This window comes from Pelodiscus sinensis, chromosome 10 (assembly GCF_052426305.1).
Source record: "Pelodiscus sinensis isolate ZL-2025 chromosome 10, ASM5242630v1, whole genome shotgun sequence".
Lineage (NCBI taxonomy): Eukaryota > Metazoa > Chordata > Testudines > Trionychidae > Pelodiscus > Pelodiscus sinensis.
The window spans coordinates 29,200,434-29,227,260 of record NC_143061.1 but is presented as its reverse complement, the minus strand read 5'-3'; the positions used below and the strand labels follow the sequence as shown (position 1 = coordinate 29,227,260).

The 26,827-nt window shown below is 40.8% G+C and overlaps 2 protein-coding genes across 2 annotated transcripts in view; one reads left to right on the top strand and one right to left on the bottom strand.

The window, feature by feature from the left end:
* The window catches only part of MED12L (mediator complex subunit 12L), a 479,380-nt gene that overhangs the window by 121,008 nt on the left and 331,545 nt on the right, over positions 1–26,827 (top strand). The gene's annotated exons all lie outside the window — the stretch shown is intronic.
* Positions 310–21,896, bottom strand: P2RY14 (purinergic receptor P2Y14). The gene is made up of 3 exons (XM_014569960.4): positions 21,486–21,896; positions 9,480–9,577; positions 310–4,076 (listed from the first exon to the last, which is right to left on the bottom strand). The coding sequence occupies exon 3, from the start codon at positions 4,050–4,052 to the stop codon at positions 3,063–3,065; it is 990 nt and encodes a 329-aa protein (XP_014425446.1). The 5' UTR covers positions 4,053–4,076; positions 9,480–9,577; positions 21,486–21,896; the 3' UTR covers positions 310–3,062.

Below are 26,827 nucleotides of genomic sequence, written 5' to 3'. Positions count from 1 at the left end.
CCTAGGCCAAATATGGCATCTGTCAAGAGTTACAAAAAGCCATTATTGAAGGTTGGTCCTCTCAAATCAGTAAATTTTAGACAGAGCTTAGACAAACAGAGTAAGGATTGAATTAATGCATTTATTTACTGATTATCAAGATAGCTCATAACCTTGTCACTAGGATGCCTTATTTTTAGCTTAAAATGTTTATTGATCATGAACTACTCTTTCATCCTGAGAGGCTGTCTTTTCAGAACAGAGGCAAGGCAGACTGGCAGGATCCCTGTTCGAAAAACTTATGTGTTTCCAATGATATAGAATGAAATGGAAAACTTCCACTTTCAGAGGTGTCATTTGGAATCTTTTGTAATCAGTACATTCACTGGCCCACTGCCTATGCAAAATATAAAAATGGAAGCAAATAAATCTAGCTGCATTTAAAAAAAAAAAGGTTTTATTTTTTTAGTATATACACAATAAAACATATATACACATACGCACACATGAAAAAATGAAATACGGGTAGTTTTCAGTCCTTTGTTACAAAGATCAATCAACAATGTAACAGCGCCAGAAACAAAGCAAAAATATCAAACCATTCTTTCCAGGTATACAAATGGCCTATTGTAAAGAGAAATGAATAGCTCTGAGTTTTAAGTACAAACAGCTAGCTTCAATAGATTTTCCTTGCCTCCTAAAAATTCATCGTTAATGAAGTCATAGCCACTTTGTCTTGCAGGTTCTTTAGTGCAGAATAGACTGCATGCCAGATGGGTTTTTTCCTCCGATAGTATATGACTCAGTCTCTGCTGATGTGAATGGGTGTTCACTTTTTCACTTACTAAATCACCTGGGGGTGATCACCCATTTTTCCTCAAATTTCATTTCCACCTTTCTGCAAAATAAGCATCAGTTGCTATGTATTTTGATACACACTCTGGTATTAGATAGAATCGACAGGCTCGTCTAAGGGCAGAATCCACTCTCTGATACACTGGCATGCATTTTCATGTTACACCTACATTTGACAAGCTACTGTATGTGCATGGGCATGTTACCAGAAAGGACGTACTCTGAGATCGTTTGAAACTAGTCATTTGAGAGTATGCAAATGGCACACTATGCCAGGGGTTCTCAAACTTCATTGCATTGTGACCCTCTTTTTATTATACCACCCCAGGAGGAAGGGACCAAAACCTGAATCTTGCCCAAACCCCAGGCCCCTGGCTGGGAGTTTAGAGCCTGGGCTCTACTGCCCCAGGCAAGGGGCTTAAAGCCAAGGCCCAAGGGCTTCAGACCCTGGCCCTCCGGCTTTGGTCCTTGGTGGGTGGGCTCAGCAAGTCTAAACCTGTCCTGGTGACCCCATTAGAATGGAATTGAGACACACTTTGGGGTCCCAACCCACAGTTTGAGAACCGCTGTCCTAGGCATTATCTCAGCCTGTAGAAACAGGGATAAGGATTGGTATCTCTCAAATTCTGCCAGTACTAAGTTGTCCAAAATGCAAGAAAGTTAGCCTCACCTCTAACTCCAAAGCAGAATGGCATATTAAACATGCAGCATTGCAGTATAATAATGATTCGTATGTTAATCAGAAGACTGGGAGACTTATAGAAAGGTCCATTAAAAATCCTTTCTTCATTATGAAGTTCTGTAGATTTTGGTAGACAGGAAATTTCCATTAAAGTTTCAAATACAGGCAGTCCCCGGGTTACATGGATCCGACTTACATCGGATCCCTACTTACAAACGGGGTGAGGCAACCCCACACTAGCTGCTTCCCCTCAGCAGACCAGGGAGATGCGAAGCTAGCGTTCCCCCCCCCCTCCCCCAGCAGACCAGGGAGACGCGGAGCGGCTTCTCAGCAGACACCTCAGCTTCAGAATAAAGGACTGAGGGAAGTGAGGTGTGGGAGAATAAAACTGAGCTCTGGAGAAATGTTTGGCTAGAGTTTTTCCTACAATATGTACCAGTTCTGACTTACATACAAATTCAACTTAAGAACAAACCTACAGTCCCTATCTTGTACGTAACCCGGGGACTGCCTGTAGATTTTCTTAAAATTACCTCATGTTGCTAAACTTATGATTCCTAAGCTCTACACAGAGTCTTGAGGATCTGAGCTGTTGCACCTTTATTCTTTCCTCTCTTCCTTCAACTGTCCTATGGTAGGCTGGATGGGACCATCTCCAGAATCTGTACTCTTAGCTCTTCATTTTGCTAGAGATTGATAGTCTGATGCTGAAGTGAGAAGTGACAGATCTCTTCCATCCCTGAACTGGGCAAATAACTGTTTTTTTAATTCAATAACAATTGCAAAAAATAGAGAAAAAAAATCCAAATGGGTTGAAATCATGGAATCAAAGTTTGTTTCACAGTGAGAATTTAAACCTGAGTTTACCTAATGTAAGATGAATACCTAGCAGATGAGTGAGCTAACTGTTATGGGTTCCATAACACTTCCAGAATCAGCAGCATCACCACCACCTCATTATTTCTCCTGCTTTTTCCTCTGGCAGGTCTGTGATTTCCCAAAGTTATGTGTGTCAAATTCATGAATAATCAGAAGGCAATTGAAACTGCATTTTTTTTTTTTTGGTGGAAAACAATTTGTCCATTTTTTTTGCCCAACTTTGCTGTTCAGCCACTTCCAAACCCTTGTTGCTAGCATGCACTTCTTACATGCACCAGGGTTTGCTTCCTTGGAGGCTAATGAGCTTCAGCTTGTTGTATAGATCTGCTAGTTAATCCTTGCCACTCATGTAGAACCATGGCCTTCTTATCTAGGGCTTTCTAACCCAGTCATTCTCCTGTCTGTTTATGTCTCTGACAGCTAATAGGCTCCATTATAATAAGCTAGAATATGAAGTAATCTGGAAGTAGTACACAGTACAATATGTGGTAATACTTTTTAATCTGGAAAATAAACAGTTGAAATGCTTTTTATTTTGAAACCTTGTGTCACTTGTTCCACATGCTCTTCATTTATCCAATTCCTTCATTAGCTGCTTTGCAGCTTGGAATAATTGTCCATACAGCATGTTATAAGGGATATATGAGTTTATGAAATAATTATACTTTCATGTAGTATTTGACCTTCTGGATTTAGAATTTTCTGTTTCATCTGATGTCAACTTGAAATGCAGTTTTTGATACAACTTTTCTCTAAAGAGCTTGCAGAGAAATAGATAAATAATGGGATCAAGGCACACATTTGCAGCAGACAGGAACTGAGTAAATTCTTTTGCATAGAATAGGTTTTTTCTTGATTGACAGGGGAACTTAGATCCAGTTTGACTTAATGTATATGGAATTCTGCAGAGATGATATGGCACAAAACAAATGATAAATACAAACATGATACTGAATATATTGCGATTGATTTTTTCCCTAGTTAACGTTGAATTTCTCCTGAATTTTCTGTAGGAATGATATATTTTTCTTGATATTGCACTGTAAAAAATGATTAACAGAAGAAACACAGTCCAGAAAATCCCTACACAAATGTAGCTCGAAGCTTTGTGCCACTGAACACCCAGAGGACTTTTACGAGTTACACAATTTTTGGTGGTATTCTCTGTAGCATTTTGGTTAGTTAAAATAATATTTGGCAGTGCTAAAAACATGAGCAGTGCCCATGTGATTACAGAGATAATCTTACTGAAATAAACTGTGTGAACAGAGGATGTAAGCAGAGGCTTTACAATTTTGTAGTATCTGTCAAATCCTATGAGGCCAAAAAATGTTATTCCAATATACATATTTAGGTAAAAAATTACAGCAGAATATCGGCAGACAAAAGCATTGAGCTGCGATAGCCCAATTTCTGAGTCGCTAAGAATTTTAAAAGGAAAAGTCAGACTCATTAGAAGGTCGGCAACAACAATGTTCTTGAGATAGACGACAATGCTTTTCTTGCTTGGAATATGCAGGAAAATCCATGCTGCTATACCATTTAGCAGAATTCCTCCTATGAAAATGAATAGATAAGCCACTGGAAGGACTCGAGTAGTTATTACTGAGCTGTAAGTGCAGTTGTTTCCTGATGTATTTATGCTTGAGTTGGACATCTTAGAATATTTCAGTCTGTGTTCCTGAAAGAAGAGAGAAAGCAGTTTTACCAGTAAGATAAATTGGATGTGATTGTGTTTCAGTTTCCATGATTATAAATTTAACATTTAATGCCCCTTGCTCAGCATATTTTCAGGAACCAAAGTAGATATCATTCTCAACAAAAGTGCTTAGTATAAATGTCTAATCACTGCTGTTGGTTCACACTTTTGACTGTGTCAAATAGAATTGTTTTGAATAGAAAACCTATTGGTTTGTTTTCATAAGTCCTTGATACCTTTCTGTGAGTGTGAATAGCTGCATGTTGTGCATGCTCAACTATGTTCTTGGACAGGTGGTTTATTGCAAAAGAAGTAGGAAATTCTGTGGGACTGCCTTGTGAAAATACCATAGAGAGCACTCACATAGGGATCTAAACTTTCTATGTTTTGGGTGCTTGCAGAAGAAAAGTGCACTTATAGCATTAGTTGTGTTACAGGAAAATGTGGAATAGCAGTGTTCTTTTTGATTTTTTAGTGCCTCAAGTGTGGGTTGTTTTGTGCGTTTTCACTTCAATTAAATTACACTTGACCCTCTTTCATCCAGTAACCCTGGGATGCAAAGTTTGCTGGATTAAAGATTTTGCTGGGTTAGGGAGGGAGCGAGAGGAATGAGGTTTGCTGCTTACCTGGTGCTCTGCATCCCCTGCCCCTCCTAAGCATTGCTCCCTGTTGCTATGGGAGCAGCAGGTAAAAGTTAGTGTATTATACTTTGGAAATATTGAAATATTTCATTTTTTCCCTTTAGCATACTACAAGTTGCACCATCTGAGCACAGAGGGTTCCAGACACAGCAATATCTATGCAGTTCTATTCTGTAGGAGTAATACGTAAGGCATGATTTCCGGTGCTAAAAGGGGGCTCCCTGTTCTTTGTCCGAAAGTGGAGACAAGGTTGGTGCTACTGGGGATGAGGAGATTGGTGGCTATATGCAGGGGTCGACAAATTATGGAAAACACCACTCGCCAGACAAAAAAGGGACTTGCCACCCTCCCCCACAAAAAGTGTTTTTTAATGGCATAAATTCCTAATAAGAATAAGAACAGTAATAACTAATAAGTTATTAATAAATATCTCCCAGGTTATTAATAAATATCTTATAAACCTCTACCTGTTCTCTCTGCTGCCATGTCTCCTCCCCTTGCTCCATCAGCTCCCCTGGTGTCGTCTGCCCCCCAACCCCTCACCCTCTGCTGTCTTGACTCCTGCCCTTCTCACTGCCCTCAGCCTTCCTGAGACCTGCCCCCCTCCACCAGCCCTTCTCTCCCCCCTGTGCCCACTCCTCCAGTAGCCCCACTCTGATGGTGTGAGCTCCCCCTCCTCATCCCCTCTCCTAACCCCTCCCTCTACACACCTGCCCTGCCTCTCTCCTCTGAGGCTGGTCTCTCCCCTGCAGGTGTCTGCACTTCTGCTTCACCCCCAGAATCCCTTGGCACCTGCACCCTTCTGGTGCCTCCCCCTTCCCTCACTGCCCTTTGCTCTCTTTTTCTCTGATACCCACCCCCTCACCACCCTCATGCCCCTGTGCCCTCATAGATGCCTTGCTCCATCCCCGCCTTCCTCATGCCTACCCCTTCTTTCAAGCCTTCTTCCAGCACCTCCCCCTCTCCCTCTAGCCCCCAGTGCCCTTACCCTCTCCTCTCCCAGCAACACCCTGTCCCCCCCTTCCTACTGACACCTCCCCTCCTGCCCTTTTCCTCATTGTCTGCACTTGTCCCCCTGGCATTTGTCTCTCCTGCACCCGTCCCTTGGTGCCTTCCCCTTTCTTATTCTTATTTTTCTCCTGACCTCTTCCCCTCAGCACAAGCCACTTCCCCATATTTTCCCCCTCCCTTTCCCACAGCCCAGCCTAGCCCAGTCCCTTCCCCTCCCCAGGGGCCAGCTCTAGGTTTTTTGCTGCCCCAAACAAAACATTTCCCCCCCCTTCGTTGTTGTCTTTTACACGTTTTCATTTTGCAATGGGTTGTCTTTTTGTTTTTCTTTTTTGTCCCAGCATTTTAGTCCTATAAATAACAAATTTATCGGGGGTGCAGTGGAAGCACGGAGAATGGGACGTGGGGAACAGGAGGGACAGAGGGATCGGGGTCTAGAGGCAGTGCAGAGAATGGGCAGCACTGAGCTGGGGAGGGGGCAGGGATCAGGGGGAGCAGGGTGCGGGGTGCAAGGGCAGTGCAGAGCCAAAGGGTTGCAGGGAAGAGGGAGAGCAGGAGGTCCGGGGTGCAGGGGAGAAATGGGGAACGGGCGGCACAGAGAGAATGGGGGGCTGGGGCTGTGGCAGGACTGGAGCCGGCGGGGGGGGGGGGGGCTCTGACTGTGCTGCGCGCCGTAGCCAGCTCCCAGGGGCACACAGCCAGAGCCGAGCTGCCGCGGCCCTTTAAAATCAGCAGGGCCAGGTCATGCCAGCGTCCTGGCATCCCGTCCCACCTCCTCGCACTGGAGCTGCATGCAGGCAGCCTGGTGGGAAGAATCGCTGCACTTCCCAGCGGCGCTGTGCTCCTCCGCCAGCTGGCGGATCGGATGGGGCTGCACCGCCCGTAGTGCAGCCTTTGGCCAGCCCGTCACAACGGCCCACCGGGCCAGTCCGCCCCTGCACTTGCCAGCTGGAAAAATCTACTTGCCGTGGGCGAGTGCATTTGTCGAGCCCAGGCTATATCCTTGCCCAGATCCATTGGTCATTAGGGCTGCAGAGGCCGCTTCAGTCCGGAGGCAGAAGTAGCCTCTGCACAGTTATTCAGATGGTACAGGTTGAACCTCTCTAATCCAGCATCCTCGGGACCTCACTGGTGCTGAACCAGAGAATTTGCCAAACCACGGGAGGTCAATATTATCTAGCAGCTTTACCAACATTTTCCACTGCTTGCTCGACTTTAATAAGATATTTAGGGGCAAATTAGAGCACAGAACACTGAGAGCCAGGCCTGGTGGCTGTAAACAAACTTTATGGGGCTGCGGGAACCTGGGCCACACCCATGGTAAGTGGGCATCTGGCTAACTAAAATCATACTAGACCACAGATGTTGACGAACCAGAGAGGTTCATCCAGTACTTGTTACTTGGTGAGTAGGCTTTCTTCCTGTTATGCCCCCATGGAGATACTAACTCCATTTACTTGCTCTAGGTACTGGGAATAGGATTAGGAGCATAGTATATGTGGTTTAATGACTGTAGATATGTGTAGTTAGAAAGTTCTGGAGTCTCAAACTCTTAGGCAGGTATACTATAGATACCCTGTATATTATTAAAAGGTGTGAGGGTGGGAAATGTTGCTTCAGCAAATTTTACATCCTGTATATTGTGCTTGTAAACAAGAGGCTGGTGAAGAACACTATATAGTGCTGACCTTCCTTGTGTTGGGAATGTAAAATTCCATGTAATTGGTTAACGGATTAAACAGAGGGACTAGGCAGAGGGACTGTGATGGGGCTGGAGCAGCCCCTCCTCTTTGCTGCCTCCCCACCTGTGACAGTCCCAAAGGAGCTGGAGCAGCCTGTGGTGAGTTGCTCCAGCTCCTACCAGATTATTGTTAACCATTAACATCCCTACCTTTGTGTTCTGTTGAAGGACAGCCTATGTGCAGCTAGCATAGCTTGATACAACCTAGTTGTTGGTAGCACAATGCATAAGGATATGTTTTTACACTAGCATAATTTGTAATCTAGAATTGTCTTCTGAAGTGCCCCCAAATAACAATTTCTTGGACATCACATCTGCTGCCTGCTCTGCTGCTGTTTTGGCACAAGGTTATAGGGGTTTATTGTCCTTGTTAGTAATGAGCATCTTATCTATTGCTGCTGTATTTGTCAATCTGAAACTTTAAGAACAACAGAGAAAATAAAGCTATTTGAAAGCAAAGTTTTTGATTGTTATCATAAGCTTGTTTTGAAATGGTCACAAGTGAATCAGAAGTGAATAGCAGTTCCATGGAATCCTCTTGCTCTCCCTCTAGCACCCAGTGTCCTTAACCTCTCCTCTCCCTGTGCGTGGGAGGCTGGAACTCAGACACAAACTCACAGTAATTTTAAATACATCACATGGGAAATTTTCTTAGAAAAGGGTCACATTTTGCATACTGTATTTGCAATCTTCCTTTTAAAGAGAGATTGTCAGATTTTAAATCAGTCACTTTTAATTTGGAATAAGATGACGTGGTGTTTGAAGGGTCCCAAATTCTCCCTGTGATTGTTTCAAAGCACCACAGTTAAACCTCTTCCTAGACATATGCTCGAATATCAACAAGTCTAAAATCTAGCTAATTGTCAGTTTTAGTTAGGAAAAAATGTGTGTGTAAGATGTGTTTTGTGTGTGTAAAACTGTTAGGGCTGTTAGACTATAGTCACAATGTTGATAGATGGGGAGGCTCATTAAGGAGAAATAATGTTAATTCACTTAGCGTTTGGGAAGATATTATCAATTATAGGTATATCTTAAAAAAAAAAAACCTTGCTATCGTTTTCCCATCTTAAATTGTGAAAGCTAGATACTTCAAGCCCTATTTAAGGAACTAAACTGATGGGAGTTGCAGATCCTTCATATCTCTGAAAATTTTAACACTTTTATTTAGGTATTAAAGCATCTGTATTTGAAAACTGTAGTCTTCCTTAAACCCTTGTTTGTACTATATATTTTCTTTTATTACTTTAAGCTCTTCCAAGCTGGGAGCTGTTATGTTTGTCAAGTGCCTCAGACACATTTGGATACTATAGGTTGAACCTCTCTAGTCCGGCACTTTCTGGTCCAGTAACATGTGTGATCTGGCGTGATTTTAGTTGGACAGATGTCCAGTTATCATGAGTGTGGCCAAGTTTTCCACATTTTCATAAAATTTGTTTACAACCACCTGTTGGTGGCCTGTGCTGTTATTTAGCTCTAATTTACACCTAAATGTCTTCTAAGAGCCCAATAAGCAGTGGAAATATTGGTGATACTGCTAGATGATATTGACCGCCTGTAGTTGAGCAAATTTTCTGGTTCAGCACGGGTCAGGTCTCAAGGATGCCAGATTACAGAGGTTCAACCTATACTAGAAAATGAGCTATATGCTCATTCATGAATGGCAAGTGGTTCAGTATGTAGTAGGGTTTTGGGGTAAGCTCTGGTGAAGGTCCTAGCACAGATGCTGCAGACTTTGGAGGTTTGTCTCAAAGGTGTGGATCAAGCAGGTAGGTATAAAAGAACTTTGTTTGTTGTCTCTAGCTTAAGTCAAGACAGAGTACTCCTTAGAGGAAGATTAGTTTCAATTTGTACTTAGTAAAGTTTGACTTTCATAGTTATATAGTTTATAAATATATGACACTGTACAAGCTAGCATGTGTAGTGTGTGTTGAAATTAGACAGAGGACAGAATCTGTAAATCAGCTGAAATCAGTGGCATATTTGTACCTCTCTTACCCTGATTTGGTTGGTTGCAATGATGATTTACTGAGGTCTCAGTGTCCAGAGAGAGTTTTGCATCTCAAGGCACAGCAATTTTCCCGTTCCTGAGTAATCTGTACATAAGAAAAAAAAAGTGTTGTGTTAGTGGTTACATATCTTCCTAAGCAGTATTACAAGGGGAGCTGAGAGTAAACACTGTATCTAAGTTGCTGATATTTAATGTTATAAATGATTGTGGAGATCCTTTTTTTGAGAAGCTCTAACACTTCCATTCTTTGTAGCAGGCCTTTACTGTTTGGCAGAGACAAACGCCTAGGGCTAGAGATTTCTTATATACATTATATGGAATTCCATTCAGGTTTGACTGAGTTGTAAACTGATAAACACTGTCATTTTCCTGCTGTGGCTTTCATTCCTCAGGAAAATTTTGATATTGCCTAAAAATAACTAACTGTGAACAGTCTGAGGCGTTGGAAGTCTGCATTGGAAGTCTAAGGAGTTACTGGAGCAGCTGTTGTGAGGGGTTGTTGTGTATATAGTCCCAGAATCCAATATCTTTCCCTGTGGAAACCAAATGAAGTACGAGCTCACTATGTTTTGTGGCCATAGAGAGTTGATGAGCTGGGCTGAACTCCTGTAAGCTAGTTGGCTGCACCAGCAGCTCACCTCCTCCCTCTTTTTTAAAAAAGGAGAAAAAAGTCTTCAGTTAACATCATTTTTAAGAACACTTTAAACAGTAAATCTATGTTATCCTTTTCTAATAGTGTGCTAGAAAATTCACTTAGTTCATCCCTGAGGATAGAAATAAGGTGAGGGAAATAATGCCGAAACAAACTTGATTCTTTTTTAACATCGAGAAGTCCTGTGGCATCTTATAAACTAACAGATTTATTGGAGCATAAGCTTTTGTGGGCAAAGACCCACTTTGTCAGATGCATGTAGTGGAAATTCCAGAGGCAGGTATGAATATACAGGCATATGAAAAGAGTACCAATCAAGAGTAAGGCTAGAGATAATGAGGTCAGTTCAGTCAGGGAGGATGAGGCCCACTTCTAGCAGGTGATGTGGAAGTGTGAACACCAAGAGAGGAGAAACTGCTTTTGTAGTTGTGCATTTGACCAAGTGGGTCTTTGCCCATGAAAGCTTATGCTCCAATAAATCTGTTAGTAAGGTGCCACAGGACTTCTCGTTGTTTATGCAGTTTCAGACTAGCATGGCTACCCCTCTGATACTTTATTCTTTTTAGCTCATTTGTAACTGAAACTATTATCCTTGACCCGATGTCCCTAACACAGCCTCTGTAGTTCTTGTTGCAGGGTATATCTAGCTTTTCACTTTCATTGTGGTCCTAGGCAGTGTTCCCTCTAAGCTGCATGGCAGCACAGCTTCACAGGTAATTAATCAGCCCTGCTCTGTCAGTCAGCTCCCTGCATGGAGCCCTTAGCCTCTGACTGGGCAGGGCTGATTAATCATCTGTGAAGCCAAGGGTATTGACTCCCTGGGTGTTCTGGACTGGAGCCAACCATGGGGTGGGTGGGGGATGTGGGGAATTAGCAGGTGCGCAGCATGCAGCAGCCAGCCATGATTTCCTCTTTCCCTAGCATGTCACCTGCTACTCAGTTCCTTCCCTTTGCTCCCAGCATCTCCCACCTGACACAAACAGCTGTTTTGTGGCATGAGGGGTGTTCTGGGAGGGAGAGGGAACAGGGGTATGCTCACAGGATGCGACGGCAGAGAAGATGCGGGGGCTTGGGGAAAGGGTTGAAACGCAGACAGAGCAGAGTTGAAAGAGGTGGGGCAGGTACTTGGGGCAAAGGGTGGAGTAGGGACGGAACTGGAGGCCAGATGGGAGGGTCAAGCATCCACTGTCTAGAGGAGGGAAAGTTGGTGCTTATGATTGTGATCATGTACTACGTATGTGGTTTGGTATCCTCTGATGAGGAGGCTATAATTCTGTACTGTACATCTTCATAGTGTTTATAAATGTGCATCTGTATTCACAGCTGTCTGTGGATTGTGGTTCAATCAAATATATCATTTTAGGCTTCCTAACATGCATAGCAAATTTCTCTTAATGTGTGACATTCTTAAAACATAAAAATGAAAGCCAATACCACAGGTAGTGATCCAATATTTAGTTTAGTGTAATGGCCTCAGCAGAATAGCTGCTCCACTAAAAAACCAAGTTCTCTCCAATAACTCATCATTTCCTACCCTCGTAAGTTTTGAAAAAAACCTGAGAGAACTGATATGGCCTTGTGCAGCAGCAGCAGCAGCTGCTCCCTTTCTCTCTATGTGGAAATTTGTGGCAGCTGGACCTTGGTAACCACAAAGCCATTGGCCTCACCCTTTCCGGTATATACACTTCTGTTCTGTGGTGGCTTATATGAAGCTGTGCAGGTGTGAAGTCCTTCATACCATTTCGATAGCTGTCCCCCACAACAGCGAGGTCTTAGTTCCAGTATTGTTAGGGGGCTTAATTTTTATCTCCTATTTTAGATAGAAGCAGCCTGTGTTAAGTTTAGAATTGACTGTATGTGTGGTCTTATCCATGCTGGCATTGAAACTTACCCTGTCTCTCTTGTACAATCTTAAGTGGGTGATAGATGGCTGTATCTTGCACAGTTACCTTGGAGGTGAGAGTGATTATAAAGCCAACTGAGGTAGGAAAATAGTGTCATTCTTTGCTAGTAAATTTTCTGCGTGACAATAATATGTTATAAGACACCCATTGGTTAATGAATTTCATTGATCTGTTACCTCTACTAGCTTTTCCTTGGTTCTGTGGATGTGTGTTCCTTGTATAAAGTGCAGATTGAATTAGACCCAAAAGAACTTGGAAAACAACTAACTTACGGAAATCAAAATAGAAGATTATCACATGATAGTGTTTGCAATGTCAAAAATTATCACATGATTGTGTTCGCAATGTCGTCATGGCCTGATACAAATTTTCAAGAGATAAATGAGTTGAATTAATTCAAGGTCTCATTACAGTCTTGTTACAGAGAGAAACTTTTATCTTTCTATATTAGTCTGGGTGGCAATTTTGATATCTGTATGGAACTATGGATCTTGTATATCTCCATGTAGGATCCATTAATACATGAAACACTAGCAGTCGCAAAGTCACATAGATAATCAGGCTTTACCGTCATTTAGGCTGTAAAATATTTTGATTATTTCACTTTAAAGATTTATTTCGTATTGACTTCTCAGTATACCATTTAAATGTATCAGTTTCTTTAGTACAAAGGAAACTTTGGAAGAGATACAGCTGTTTAACATCATTTATTTGACCAGTCTATTTCTGTTTAGAATAGATAGCATTGCTTGAACTGTATAATATTTTGTGGTCAGATTGCCTAGGTAATGAGACTTCCTCAAACTGAATTAATCTATTACTGAATGTTTTGAGATGGGTTTAATTTTCTGATAGTTTCTTAACCTTAATTAATACCCTTTTAGATTTATATTGTATTCCTTGATGCTGTATAAAATAAACTAGTGGGATTTTTTTTCTATGTTACACATAAGTGTAAAGCATATAAAATAGGACAAAAAGGTAAAAGAGGAAATTATTTCACAGCTTAGCAAGACTTTGTGGTTATCTGACTGTTTTGCTGTTATAGATACTCAGCCTGTGTGAAACACAGAAACACCATCTGCTGTCTGACATGCTCTAAAGGTTTAGGGCTAAGTTTTTGGCTGGTGTATCTGTTATAATAATAATAATAATTATTATTAATAAAATAATAATTAATCACCATATTTTATATACGACAGCTATCACGTAACTTCTTTTCTGGGATTTGCTCATGTATGTATTAAAATCTGTTTCAATTTCTCATGTAAACATTACATGCTTGCATAATTGTTTTTTTAAATGCATGTGTCAAATAACATGATATAGCTTGTATATAATGCACATACATTAGTGGGTTGTAAGAAAGCAAAACTGACAAGTGGCGTTCTCAAAGATTTGATTTGGTCAAGCATATAAACATTTGGTTCTTTTGGGTTTGCCAGTTTATTTTATAGTCTTGCCAAAAATGTGAAAGGAAATTTGTTTACAGCGACATGATTAAAATGCTGGGATTCCTTCTATATTTAAATGCCTAACCACACTATACACGAATTCCAAAGCCATTAAGACACAGTTCATAACCTCCTTTTAACTTAGTGCCAAACAATATTTTCTTAAACAATCAGGCAAATGATAAAACCTTTGATTTCTGTGTGAAAGATGAAAGACTAAATTTAATTTTTTTCTGCCCTCTTCCCTGATTATTTAAGCATTCCTTTTCTCACCCTGATGCAAATGGTTGCCCTAAAACATGGGAGATGTTTCCAAAGATAGCTTGCTAACTAGTGCAGCTGCTTGATCAAAGAATAGGCAGGGAAGGGCAACTGCCCTGAGGCCTGGCAATTCAAAAGGGCTATGGGCTCTTGGCTACTGCAGTTGCTGTAGCCAGAGCTGCCAGCAGTGGGTCCTTTAAATTGTCGCTGGAGCCCAGCGCTGTATACTCCAGAGCCTTCGTGGCTGCACTCCAGGCAACACTGAAGGGAATTTGGAGTTGGCCTTCCCTCCATCTGGCCTAGGAGCCCAGCAATTCTGTTGGTACCCTTGTGAATAGGTGATACAATTCATAGGTGAAAGAATTGTTGAGAGCAGTTATTGGCTCTGAAATACTCTCTGAATGGGAAAATAGGGTCTACCTAGGGTGGCAAGACTAGGACAAATGTTAAATGTGAGTGCCATGGTGCCATGTGAAGCCCTAGATACAAAATAGAAGCTTTTTAAAGCCCTAAACATTCTACTGCAGTTACAAATCATGCTGCAGCCCGTGTTTTGAAGTATATCAAATTTTAAAATACATTTTGTATCATAGTTGTGATAATACAAAATGTCCTGGAGTATATACTGGTAGGCCCCAGCCATCCTTGGGTGCTTAAGTGCCTGGAGAGACAGTTCAGATCACCCTGTTCTCAAAATACAGACCTCTACCACTTCTGCTAAATGAGGCTCCTCTTTAGTCATCCAGCAGAATGCCTTTAGCAGCTGAGTAGTTCTGATACTTTTTAGCAGAGAGCCATGGTACACATACACACTGGACAGTGCTTGATGGACCTGCCTACAGGAGAAAAATTAATTAATCTGGAGAGTGATATTTAGTGCTGTGTTCTCCTTGATTGATTTGGGCTTGAAAGTGGTTTAACTGCATGAGAAGATCATGGTGTTTAAGGCCAGAAGGGATGACCAGATCCTCTGGTCTGACGTCCTGAATATCACAGGTCAATCATGACCACCCTGCATCTGCACTCTGAGCTCAGCAACTGAATTGAGACCACAGTATTACAATCCAGAGTAGATTAAACTATTATACGCCACAGGAAGAAAATAGGAAGGACTGAATTTCACCAATGCCAGAGGCCCCTGGGAGGGCAGAGAATTGATTACGTGAAATTTACCCAGATGTTCTTTGGCAAGTGACCCCATGCCCCTGTTGTATCATGCAAGCAAGGTAATAACAAACTTCAACAAAGGTGAAACCTCTCTACACAGCTGCTGCTGCTCCCCTTTGTAGCTCTCACTCAGGCCTGGCCCATCTCCTCCCCCCTCCTTCCTGTTTCCTGTGCTTCCAGATTCCCAACAGCCAGTGCTTCCAGTTCTAATAATTACAAACAGCATCTAAAACACAACAGCCCCACACTGTAGAGGACGATAAACCCCCCATATTACTGTCAGTCTGATTTGGGGGACAATTGCTTCCTGACCCCACATATGGCTATCAGTTGGACCCCCTGATGTGAGCAAGTAGCTTGTAGGATAGAATTCTCAGTGCCGCCTCAGAACACTGGTCCACACTGACCAGTGTCTTGTCTCTAGCTGTGGCCATCTTTGATGTTTCAGACAAAGGAGACATGCTCTCTTCCTCCCTCTTCTCACCCCCAAGAATACATTTGTGTGGAAGGGTCCTTCCTGAACCCTGCAAGCAACCAGCTGAAGCATGAGATTTTTAGGAACAAAACAAATGAGTCAAAATAGATCCAGCATAGTTACAGAAAAATCCTTGTTTACCTTGACTAACTTGAGTTAAAAGCACAACTGCCTTGTCTACAGTAGGATTTTAATGTGTGCTAGCATATTGGTTATGTTTAAAACAACACATTATTTTCCTAGTGTATATGTGCCTTTAAAAGATGAGAGAGCTCCTATTGCTGAAAAACATTCAGTATTTGTTTTCCTAAAGTAAAGAAGGTCTGCAATAGCCACATGGATGATTGGGAATTTAATCTCTAGCAACGTTGTATTAAGTAAACCTTTCTTTCCTTGCTTCTGAACCTTCTAACTTTGTACCATGGTATGCTAAACATTTAAGTTCTCATCATGATTTCATCGTAACTCACTGGTTTCACAGCATGCTGACACACCACTTTTAGCATGCTTCTCTGTAGGAGTTTGCAGTGTAGGTGTTCCCTTATGTGGGCATGGAGGACAAATGCACTACATGCCCCTCCTTTTCCTCTAGTGCAGGTATAAATAGCTATGAAGATGGTGAGGCACTGCTTAGGTGAGTAGAAACTTCCTTGAACCCTTGAGGGCATGTTCCCTGCACAGCCCTCTAGAAACTCAAACAGCAATGCTTCCTCCATCTACACTGTTTTTGGCAGCATCCTCACTGCCTGAGCCTTTCCTTGCATCCAGAGCTGTTCACTGTTGCATATAGCTGTATACCGCAGTGTGGATGCTCTGTGCTTTTCACTGCAATAGGTGGCTACACATGCTGTACACACAGCCACTAGTGATGCACAGGATATGCATACACTAAGTAGGGTCAATGAAGATTTACTGTAAGCTAGCATGGAAATCTCTCTAGATTCTTCAACTGGTCATAGTTTGGGCCTGCTTTCTTAAGGATGAATTCCATAATGAATTAACCATTTTCAGTTCATGTTTACACTAGCTTTTTATTTTCATAATCAAAGGTATAAAACACCTTGTACCCTGGTGACTGATGTCCAAGGATAATAGTTTAGAAAACTGGTTTACAGTTAGTAAGGGAAGTGTTGCATAAAAGAACTTTCCCTTCACTTAATAATGATTAACCTGGTAATTTTATTCTTTAATGTAATGGGCTTGTGCTAATTTTGTCAGCAACAAGTTTTGTTCATCGATTTGTAAGCATTTATAAAATGGCTGGGCAGCTGTGACTACTGCTTGTCTAGCTCTTCCTTATACTCTTATTAAGCCCTTCTGTTCCCTCCATCTTTCTCTGTATCCACCTCTTGCCTCTCATACTTTATTAAGATTGTAAGCTCTGTGGGGACATAGACCAGTCCATTAGATGCTATTGTAGTTGAGAAAAAATATTTTATTTATCTGGCCTTGCACATCTTGCTCTGTCAGATTTTTTTATTTTTAATACAAGTCAAAAGAACTACAGTAATTGTAGATTCCTAAATTTTGTGTTTTAGTGATCAATTATTTCTTGCTATCTCCTTTAAGAGAATCGGTTCATATTTTTTTTCTCATCTCATTGCAACTTTTGCCATAACCGAAGTAGTATAAAGTATGTATAAAAATAATACAGTGTATTACTACAGTCTTTTAAAATACTCTGGGTATTGGCTAGTCATTGAGTCATTTGAAATACTCTGTATTGGCTAGTCATTCCATTTGGTTGTCACAAATTTCAAGGCCATAAAAAGAGAAAATGGGAACATGCAATAAATCAAATTATAGGATTCCAGAAAAGCCAAAATAAGTTTTTTCTCACTGGACGATGTAAAAAATATTATTGAGAGAATGTAGCAAGTACATGAACATGTTCAATGCAAAGCCTCTATTTACAAAAAAATTCTGCTGATTGACAGACATGGAGATAACATTAGAAAATTTTAATTCTTCACTATTCTGTGTTATCTGGCTGCCTTTTGCAGGAGGAGGGATGATGGGGGATGAAGACTTAAGTGGTAGTTATTTTGACTCCTTTGATCATTAGCCGACCGGATGGAAATGACTCTAGGTGATTGCTGACCTAGGATGAATTTGAACGGATGATATAAAGGCATCAAACTCAATTTAACATGACCAATGCCTGGTGTCATCCAACCCCCTCACTTCCCTTCCTGTCAAAGATCGTAATCAATAAAAAAAAAAACCCAACTATTTCTGTTGTCTTGGTAATGTATTGCTATATGAGCATTGTCAAATGCAATGCTCTGCTTCTTATAGTGGTTTTCCCTGTGGCTGCAGATCTAACATAAATAGGATGCCATGCTGGGAGGCCATAAATAGGAGGCCTCATACAGCACAGTTTTGGAAAGAATTAGTCTTATGTTGTAGCTTTTAAAGGAGCTTTTTCAACAAATGGTAAAGAAGAAAGTCTTGAGCTTCAACCTACATATTCCTTTGTTAAAACTATATTGTCTATTTTTTATTATAATAACCTTTAAGGTTAAGTATTTTCCTCTGAATAGCATTGTCAACACTGAGAGAGAATACAGAAATACAGAACAAAATTAATCTGATGTGTCTGGGTTTTTGTGTACATGGAGTATAAATGAATGCCTGTTTCCAAACAGATACAAAATATCCGTGTGTCCAAATATATGCCTATATCACAATTGAAAGTGCGATTGCATTATGCAGACACTTATGTACATTAGCTTTAATTTTAGCAGTAAAGATATGGTGACGTGGACCCTGGTGTGGGTCAGCAGCCCAAATATGTACCAAGAGCCCCTATTGGCTATTTGTGCTAGTTAGATTAAAGCTAGTGTGAGTCTGTCTCCTTGCCTACTTTAACTCTGGTGTCATTCCTAGGCAGCATGTAGACTGAGGTTTGTTCTGTTTCTTTTACCCTCAACAATGTTGCTACCATAGATATTCAGTCAAGAGAGCAATGCTGTATATAGTCATTTTTATGTCCTGCTAGATCAAACAACTGATACTGACTTGAAAGAATACAGGAAATGTAATTAGATGACTTGTTTGATTTTTCAGAGATACTAATCACCTGCAGCTTTCATTGATTTCAGCTAAAGTTATGAGTATTCAGTGCTTTTAGGACTTTAGTGAAATTGTTACTGCTATAGAAATAGTTTGAGAGGGGTAGCCATGTTAGTCTGTAACTGGAAAAACTTAAAAAACAATGAATAGTATAGAAGCACCTTTAAAGACTAATAAAAATGTAGATGGAATCATGAGCTAAGTGGATTGTGCCCATAAAAGCTCATGATACCATCTACATTTTGTATTCATCTCTAAGGTGCTGTTACAAACTATGGTGGTATTAATTGTCCATGTTGTTTTTATTAATACATTGGCATCTGCAGATGTTGACCATAGACAATGGGGATTATACCTTGTGGGGGAAAGGAACATGAGTACAGAAGATAAGTAAGCAAGGTAGTAAAACTCATTAGTTTTCCTTACTGATGTTGCTATGTGCTTGCTTACTTCTCTACAATTGCTACTATAATATAGGAGTCGATAGGATATAGCATTTTGTAAAATTGGAGATGGAGCAGAAAGAAGGCCAAATTCTGCACTAATTTAAGATCAGGCCTTTGTTGAAATTGACATGCTAATAGTGTAAATTATCATGGAATTTGGTCCATCGGTAAATACGTAGTCAGTATGTGTATAAACAGTCACCTTCTGAGTGTTTCTGTCCATCTCTCCTCCTGCTCCCCTGTGAAATTATATAAACGTGCTGGGAAAAAAAATGTTGGTTGGGTAAAGATGACTCTCTTAAGTTGATGTGGCAATAGAAAGCCTGCCATTTACACTAGGTGTATTTAATATGGATAGTCTTATTACTTTACAAACCACACTTATTTATTTAATTTAGGATATAACCGATTATAACTTGACTGGTATTTATGATGGTTTCTTATACTTGGAAGGGAAAAGCAGGAGGGTATAGAAATCAATTGCTGTAGATACAGTTAATTTTCTCCTTAAAAGTAGAATATCAAATTCACTGGAAGCTAGAACAAAGCTCAGGTAGTTGGGGATGGAGGACACCTAAATAATTGCTTGGTCACTGCAGTACGTGCTTGTAGCCAGTTCATTTGTTCTTACAGACCAAGATTACCAATCAACACAGGCCCATATGCAGGAGGTGTGTGAAGGGTGCAAGAGCACCCCCAATGTTTTCCAGATAAGCATGCTTTGGCCGGCCAGGGGAAGGCAGGAGCAGCTCGCTGCCTGAGCCTTCCTCCCCCATGCTCTGGCTGTCCTGGGGAAAAGCTGGGGGTGATTTTCCTGCTTACTTGGAGAACCATGGGGAGTGCATTCCCACCCTTGTGGTCCACATTTACAAAAAAAAAGCTTCCTCCCCCCCCCCCCCCCGACTGTGTATGGGCCTGACACAGCATCCTTGCTTTTCCTCTTCAGATTGTAAACTTGTCTCATTTGGCTGATAGAATTTGATTTTTTTTTGGAGAGTTAGTTTTATTTTTGTTTCTGAATTTTAGTCTAGGCTCAATAGTAATCAAATAGACTATATGATCAAAAGGCTAGATTTATGGATCTGTGTAAACCCCTGTACACTCAGTCATTACTTCAGGGATCCTTTTTGTTTGCATGTAGCGCTATTTGTAGCATCTATTTAGCCTAAATACTGGATATTTGAATTAAGCTTTGAAACATTGCTGTCAGCGATAAGGTATTTCATTAATTGGAAATTAGGAGGAGTAAGGGGAAAAGATGATGTGGGAATAAAGGGTACGTCTAGACTACAGGCTTTTGTCAACAGAAGTTTTGTCGACAGATACTGTCGACAAAGCTTCTGTCGACAAAGAGCGTCTAGACTACATTCAGTTCTGTCGACAAAGCAAGCTGCTTTGTTGACAAAACCCTGTAGTCTAGACACAACCCTAGATGCAATAACACCTTCTGTCGACAGAACTCTGTCGACAAAAGGCATTATGCCTCGTAAAATGAGGTTTACCAGCGTCGACAAAACTGCTGAGTTCTGTCGACGTTATGTCGACAGAACTCAGCGGTAGTGTAGACGCAGGTTCAGTTTTGTCGACAAAAGTCCACTTTTGTCGACAAAACCCTGTAGTCTAGACACACCCATAGTGTGTATACAGTGATCCTGACCCTTAGCATCAGAGGATTCAAGATATATAATTTAGCTTTTAGAAATATCAGCCAATTTTGGTTCCTTTAAGTCATGTAAAACACTTCATGTGAACTAACAATTTTACTATCCTTGAAAGCAAACATTTGAGGATATAAGAGGTATTTTAAAAAATACAAATGAGAAGGAATTATTTTTATAATTTCATGTCTGAATAATACATGTAACTACTTTCATAAAACTCCTTGACTTAATATAAAATCATCAAACAATGGACACCTTCCTGAATTTTAAACATTTATATTCTGTTGGTCATAGAAAACTAAACGAAATCTGAAAAGCACTGCTTAAAAGAACAAAATAAAACAAACAAACAAAAATACACAAGTTAGCAATTACATTTTAAAACAACATATAAACATGGAAAAGTCCTTACTTGTGTATCTGTAGGAGGTTAAACTAGATGATCACAATGGTCTGTGTTCTTACCTGTGCTATTTTATAGTGTCATTGTGAGTACCATTGATAAATACGTGGAAATGTGTTTTTTTTTTTTGGCTTGCTCTACGTGCAGTATTTGCACGCCAATGGCTATTGATATTATAATAGTTTTGCTTGTGGTTTGTACGCTGTGTGATTGGCTTCCTGCTCTCCTTTACTTTTATAATTTTAAAACATTTTCTTAAACCTAATAATTGAAATGTTTGTATAGTAACAAAAATGTAAGACTGTACAAAATATATTTTAAAAGGTGCACAATTAAAATGATCTTTTAATAAGAAAAGCAATTAAATATAAAACTTTACATATGATTGTTGTTGCTAATTTAAGAGCAGAAATATATTTCAGAAGAAATCCTATATGAATGTATTGGAATATATTAAAGCAAAACGTTTTAATTATAGCAATTTCTTTCACTTACCATTATTGTGTGACTTTCTTTGTGGTATCCATTAATGGTACTCCTCAGCAATCAGATGTATTTTGTTCTTGATTGAAATATGCTTCACTCTGTTTTGGTCATAATCTTCTTAAGTAGTGGTAGTTTTTTAAACTGCTAATTTAATTCCCAAACTGAAGAATTTAAAGGCTGGTTCGCATTGTCTTAATTCTTTAAACAAATGTGGTTTAAATATCAGAAACTGCAGATGGCCAATAGTATGTCATTGTTCTTAGATGTACTTCCAAAGACTGGTATTCAGAAGTTACAAATTTTCAAAGTCTGGCAAAACACTATATGATATGAAGCTGAGCTTTAAAAATAATTGTTCTCATGCGTAGCTGTGACTCTCTCTAAGAAGTTACTAAACAGCTTCTGTATTTATTAGTGGAAGTGCTCTAAACTGGAGGTCACGGGTTGCATTGCAGTTGCTTGGAGTGTATTGCGAAAATCACAAATATTTATTTTGGGGAAAGGCATGCTACATCTTGGGGATTTTTTTAAACCTTATGATTACTTTAATCTTCTTGCCTGCCTGCTTCTGTCTCCATGTGCTTTAGTAGCAGGCTCCCAGGTCAATCACGAAACCTGTAAATGAATGGTGATACAAAATCATGCATTCCTTACATTTGATTTTCTCTTCTTAGTTTCTTTCTTGGGAACTTCAGTTTCTTTTTTCCCCCTCCATCCTCAAGGATTTTTTTTGCTCAAAGGTTCGCATTAGTACATTCATTTAAAAAAAAATAAAAACAATGTTGATCTTGCAAAGTCAAGCACTCAGAAATTAGGAAATGCTAAATTAATATTGCTTTGCAACCTTCGTTTGGACCCTTTGTGCCTATAGCTCCCACAGGAGCAAATGCAGCAGCCTGTCCCTGAGGTTCACAGCTGTTTGCTGCTGCCTCTCCATTAGCTTATATGGAGCTAATATGTAGGAGCTGCCAGTAGGGGCTGCTGCAGGTAAGGGTGTGTGCGCCTACCGGGCATAATGCAAGCTGTTGGGGAGGACCCTTTAAATTGTACCTCGCTACTCTCAACAAGAAACCGTTGTGTCTGATGGAAGCTCCTGACTCCACCACCCCACTGCAGGCAGAAGTCCTGAGTTCCCTAGACCCAGTCTGGTAGATGGCAAATATGGCTGTATGTGTGTGCTGGAAAGGGGGGGAGGGGCGCTGTGAGCCACATTTTAACTGTGAAAGAGTCGCAGTTTGGCTACCCCTGGCATAGCATTTTATGTTCCATGCACAGCTCACATAGATTTTTGGTTGCAGTTGTGAGCATTCAGTGCTTCTTGAAAATCTGACCCTATGTTTCAAGTTGGGCATTTATAAATTCAGTTAGTGGTCACCTCTAAAAAATGTTGGTTTACATGACTGCACCAGCATCACGTAGGAGCGCTGTGACAGATAGGGATAGAATCCAGTTCTCCAGGGCAGCGTTCACCTTCCTAAACCATGTAATCATCCTCTTTCTTCCTGCAGTCCCCTTGCCTCATTCACTACATGCCCAGCTTCTGCAGTGAAGCAGGTCCAATGGACAACAGCAGCTTTTCACTACACACTCCTGAGCCTTGAAGAAAAAAATGGTATGTGCTCATGAATTAAAGACTGTATTATGGTGCATATGTGTAAGTGAGTACGGTGGGTGCAGAATAAGTTTGCAGAGGTAACTTTAACTCTAACACGTCCTCACTTTTGGTGCTTTGCAACCTTAATGTTCTTTTAACATAGTTTCTTCATGCATTTCCCTAGGTTTAAACAAACAAACTGGGAAAAAAAGAGAGAAATTCGGTCATGTGCAATCATGCCAACCCTTACATGGGTCGTCAGCAGGATTGGAGCCTTTAAAACCACAGTGTAGACCTCAACCACTTGACTTGTGTAGAGCCTGATAGTAATAGCCTGTTGTTTGCTATGTGAATCAGCACTAGTGGTGGCTGAGACAAAACTTTGACAGTGGGGTTTTCAGGTATTTGTTAGACAGCGGATTAATGTTGACTCGGAAACGTTGACTGTTCCAAATTGTGGAACTGAAATTATGTTCTAGTGGTCCTTTTTCCCTCTTTCCATCATGCCTGCCTCTTCTACCTGTGCTCCTAGCATGTACTTTCCACAACCTGTCTCTGCACTGCTTTTCTCCCTTTCAGTCTGTTTCTAGTTCTCTGATTTTTCTCTGGCATTCCCCCCTCCCTGCCATTGTCCTTATTGCCCTCTGCTTCCTTCCTCTCCACAAGTGCATTGCAGGCAGGCTGCTTCCTCTTTCTCCTGGGTGCCATCGTTGAGAACCCGGGAAAGAATATCTTTGCTCTCAGTTCCTGTACCTAGCACCTGCACAGCTTCAGCAGCTGGAAGGAGTAATATTAGAGACTTGGTCTTTTGCCATGTGTCAAGGCTGTTCCCCACTCTGGCAAGACAATTACAAAAACGAGGGACTGTGAAAGCGCCCCAAAATCTGGTGTCTACAGGTTTTGGTACAAAAACTTCCCCCAAAATCCTAATACTTGGACTTTGGAGAATAAAAACCGCTGCCACCATCCTAGTATTCCAAGAAAGCCAGGGAAGAAATCACTTGGGAAATTTCCTCCCTAAAAACCTGAGAGGTACCTCAAGCTCTTTTCCCCAAAGAGCTTGAAAAGAAAAGAGAAAATACAAGCTGCAGTCTGTGGTAGCTGCCCCCTAGTCAGAGGCATGCAGATACCCACACACAGATTTTCCAGGACACAGAAATGAGCCAATATCAGGTTAATAAAAAAAGAAAACTTTTATTATCAAAACTAAATTATAGTTGCTAACATAGTGACTAATGGAAGAGAGCCATCAATTAATCTAGATATTCATAGGGATCCTCTGGGCTCAGGACTTTAAGAACAGAAGGAAAACACTTTTAAAAGGAAAGAAAAAAATACACTTTGAACAGCTCAGACATCAATTCCACATTCCCAAACCGGAAAAACAATAAAACCTGATGGATTATCTAAACTTTGCCCTACTTACATATTGCGAAAAGACATTTCTTGGAGAGAGACAGGCCTTCCCATCTCCCTGTTACTTGGAAGAAACCTCTCTGACTCAAAGGAGGGAAAAGTTAATAATTCCTTTGTCCCACTGTGAAATCCCTACCTGCATTGTTATTGGCTGATCAGATACCTGGCTAGGTTAATCCCTTAGTCCCCAGGCTGCTGGTAGAGTTGCCAGATGGTTTCAATAAAAATACTGCATGCACTTGACATTACATCACAATCTGTATTACATCTTATTTTGAAAATACTGGACATTTCTATTTTCTCAGTTTTATATTTCTCAGTTTGTTTCCTGAACAGAAAGCTCAAATACTGGACTATCCAGTTCAAAACCGGACACCTGGCAACCCTAGCTGCTGGCTAGCTCTCATGGTTATGACACCATGTCTGGGAAAAGCTGTCCAGATTTGCCATCACATGACTGTCAGTATGACCTCACTATGCAAGCTCCAATACATAGTAGCGCTAGAGTGTCTTAATGAAACAGTTGCGAGAGATTAACTCTGTTTTCCACAATCAGAGCTTCTGAAGAGCTGTGACAAATTCATGTACAGAAAGATCTGATGACTCCTCCTTCTGAGGAGATCTGTAAAGCAGCAGTCCGCTCACCTGTTAATACCTTCTCCAAAAGCTGCTAGGGGCTATGTTCCCTGTTCGCTATGATCACCAACCCCTCTCTCTCGGGGGTTAGGCAACCACAGCTCTCCCCCTAGCCACTGGGGAACACCAGGGGTGGCAGCTTCGGCACTTTCTCTCTCTATGTAGAGATAAGATGTTCTACCGATATCTGATGCTGCAATTGGTAGATGGGTGATTTTGTGCTTTAGCATCTCAATAATTTTTAGGAAGGAGTTACCTCTTTATGTAATTGTGTGCATACTCCCCTTTTTCCTCTTGAGTGAACATGGCTATGAAAACGCCTGTCATGGGATTCATTTCACCTCACTACAAATAAGGATAGGAAAATGTATCTGTGCCTTACCTTAAAATTTCCTTTCGTAGAGTAACAAGATCCACCGATGAACCTGCTCTGAATGGGCTGTCAATTGAGGAAAGTATAGGATTGATTTATTAGCATGTAAAGAGAGTTATTTGTTTGAATTCCTTCCTCTCCCAGAGGATTTTTCTATTTGATTTTAATGTTTAGTTTCCCTGACTAAAATATAGTGATTAGAGATTTCCTAGTTCCTTGCTATTGATTAACATGTCTCGTCTGCCTCAGTCTCTGCATAGACCAGACACAATTTCATGGGTCTGTGAACCTTGTTACCCCAAGATAGCAAATTTCAGGTAACACACAGATACATTTTACTGTTGTCACCTGTTTTAACATGTTTAGTTACTATGGTCTGCATTTTAAAAAGTATTTAGATGTTGTGGTGTACATCATTGCAACACCTAAGCAATTCTGGAGCCTAAATCTCACCTTCAAAAATAATTTAGGCATTTAGGAGTCAAAACTTCATTGGCTGTCACTTTCTCCCACAGAAATTGCTTCAATAAAAGATATTACTTCATCCACCTTATCTTTCTAATAAACTGGGACGAACTTGGCTACAACACTGCATTGACTGTCAATGGCAGTTTGAGTCCTAAATACTTAAATTCCTTTTCAAAATGAGATTTAGTCTTCAAAATTAGTTAGGGGAAATACTGCTGAGAGGCGCCACACCTAAAATACCTCTATAAATCAGAGCCATTGGAGTGTTGGCAGAGTAAAACAGGTGTCAATGGCAGACATCAGTGCCAGGCTTAGAGACCTGAAACTGTGTGAACAGGAAGTGTCTCAAAGATTTACCAATCGCACGTGAACTGAAACCATGAGTTACTGACAGTGCAGTCCATAGTTACAGAAAATGATCATCTGTCAGTGGTTTTTGGTGGTCAGTGTGAAATGCCTGTGGTCCCAGGTTCTCAGACTGAAAGACATGTGCTTTTGTGAACAAACAATCATTGTGACTGTGATGCCTTTGGTGTTTCAACAGAGGGAGAGGAACCACTGAAATGACCTCATTAACTATGTGATCATGTGGATAGCTTTGTATTACTTTTGAACCTTTGCCTTTGTTGGATGCATTATCTGAAGGCTTTCTCAATAAAGGACCTGATCTTGCAAGATGCTGAGCTTCTCTTGACAGTTGCTGAGCACTCTTGACCCTGACTTAACTGGCACCCAGCACCTACAGCTCCCAGAGAGAAAGGCATGATCTTGCATGGTCAGGCTCTGACTGCTGAGGGAAGCTGTCATTAGGCTAAAAAGTAATATAAAGTTTTAAAAAGATGTTTGAAAATAAGCTTTTAGAAA

Bases quoted from the DNA above. Each gene is read 5' to 3' on its own strand.
- P2RY14 (XM_014569960.4), bottom strand. From the start codon at position 4,052: ATGTCCAACTCAAGCATAAATACATCAGGAAACAACTGCACTTACAGC.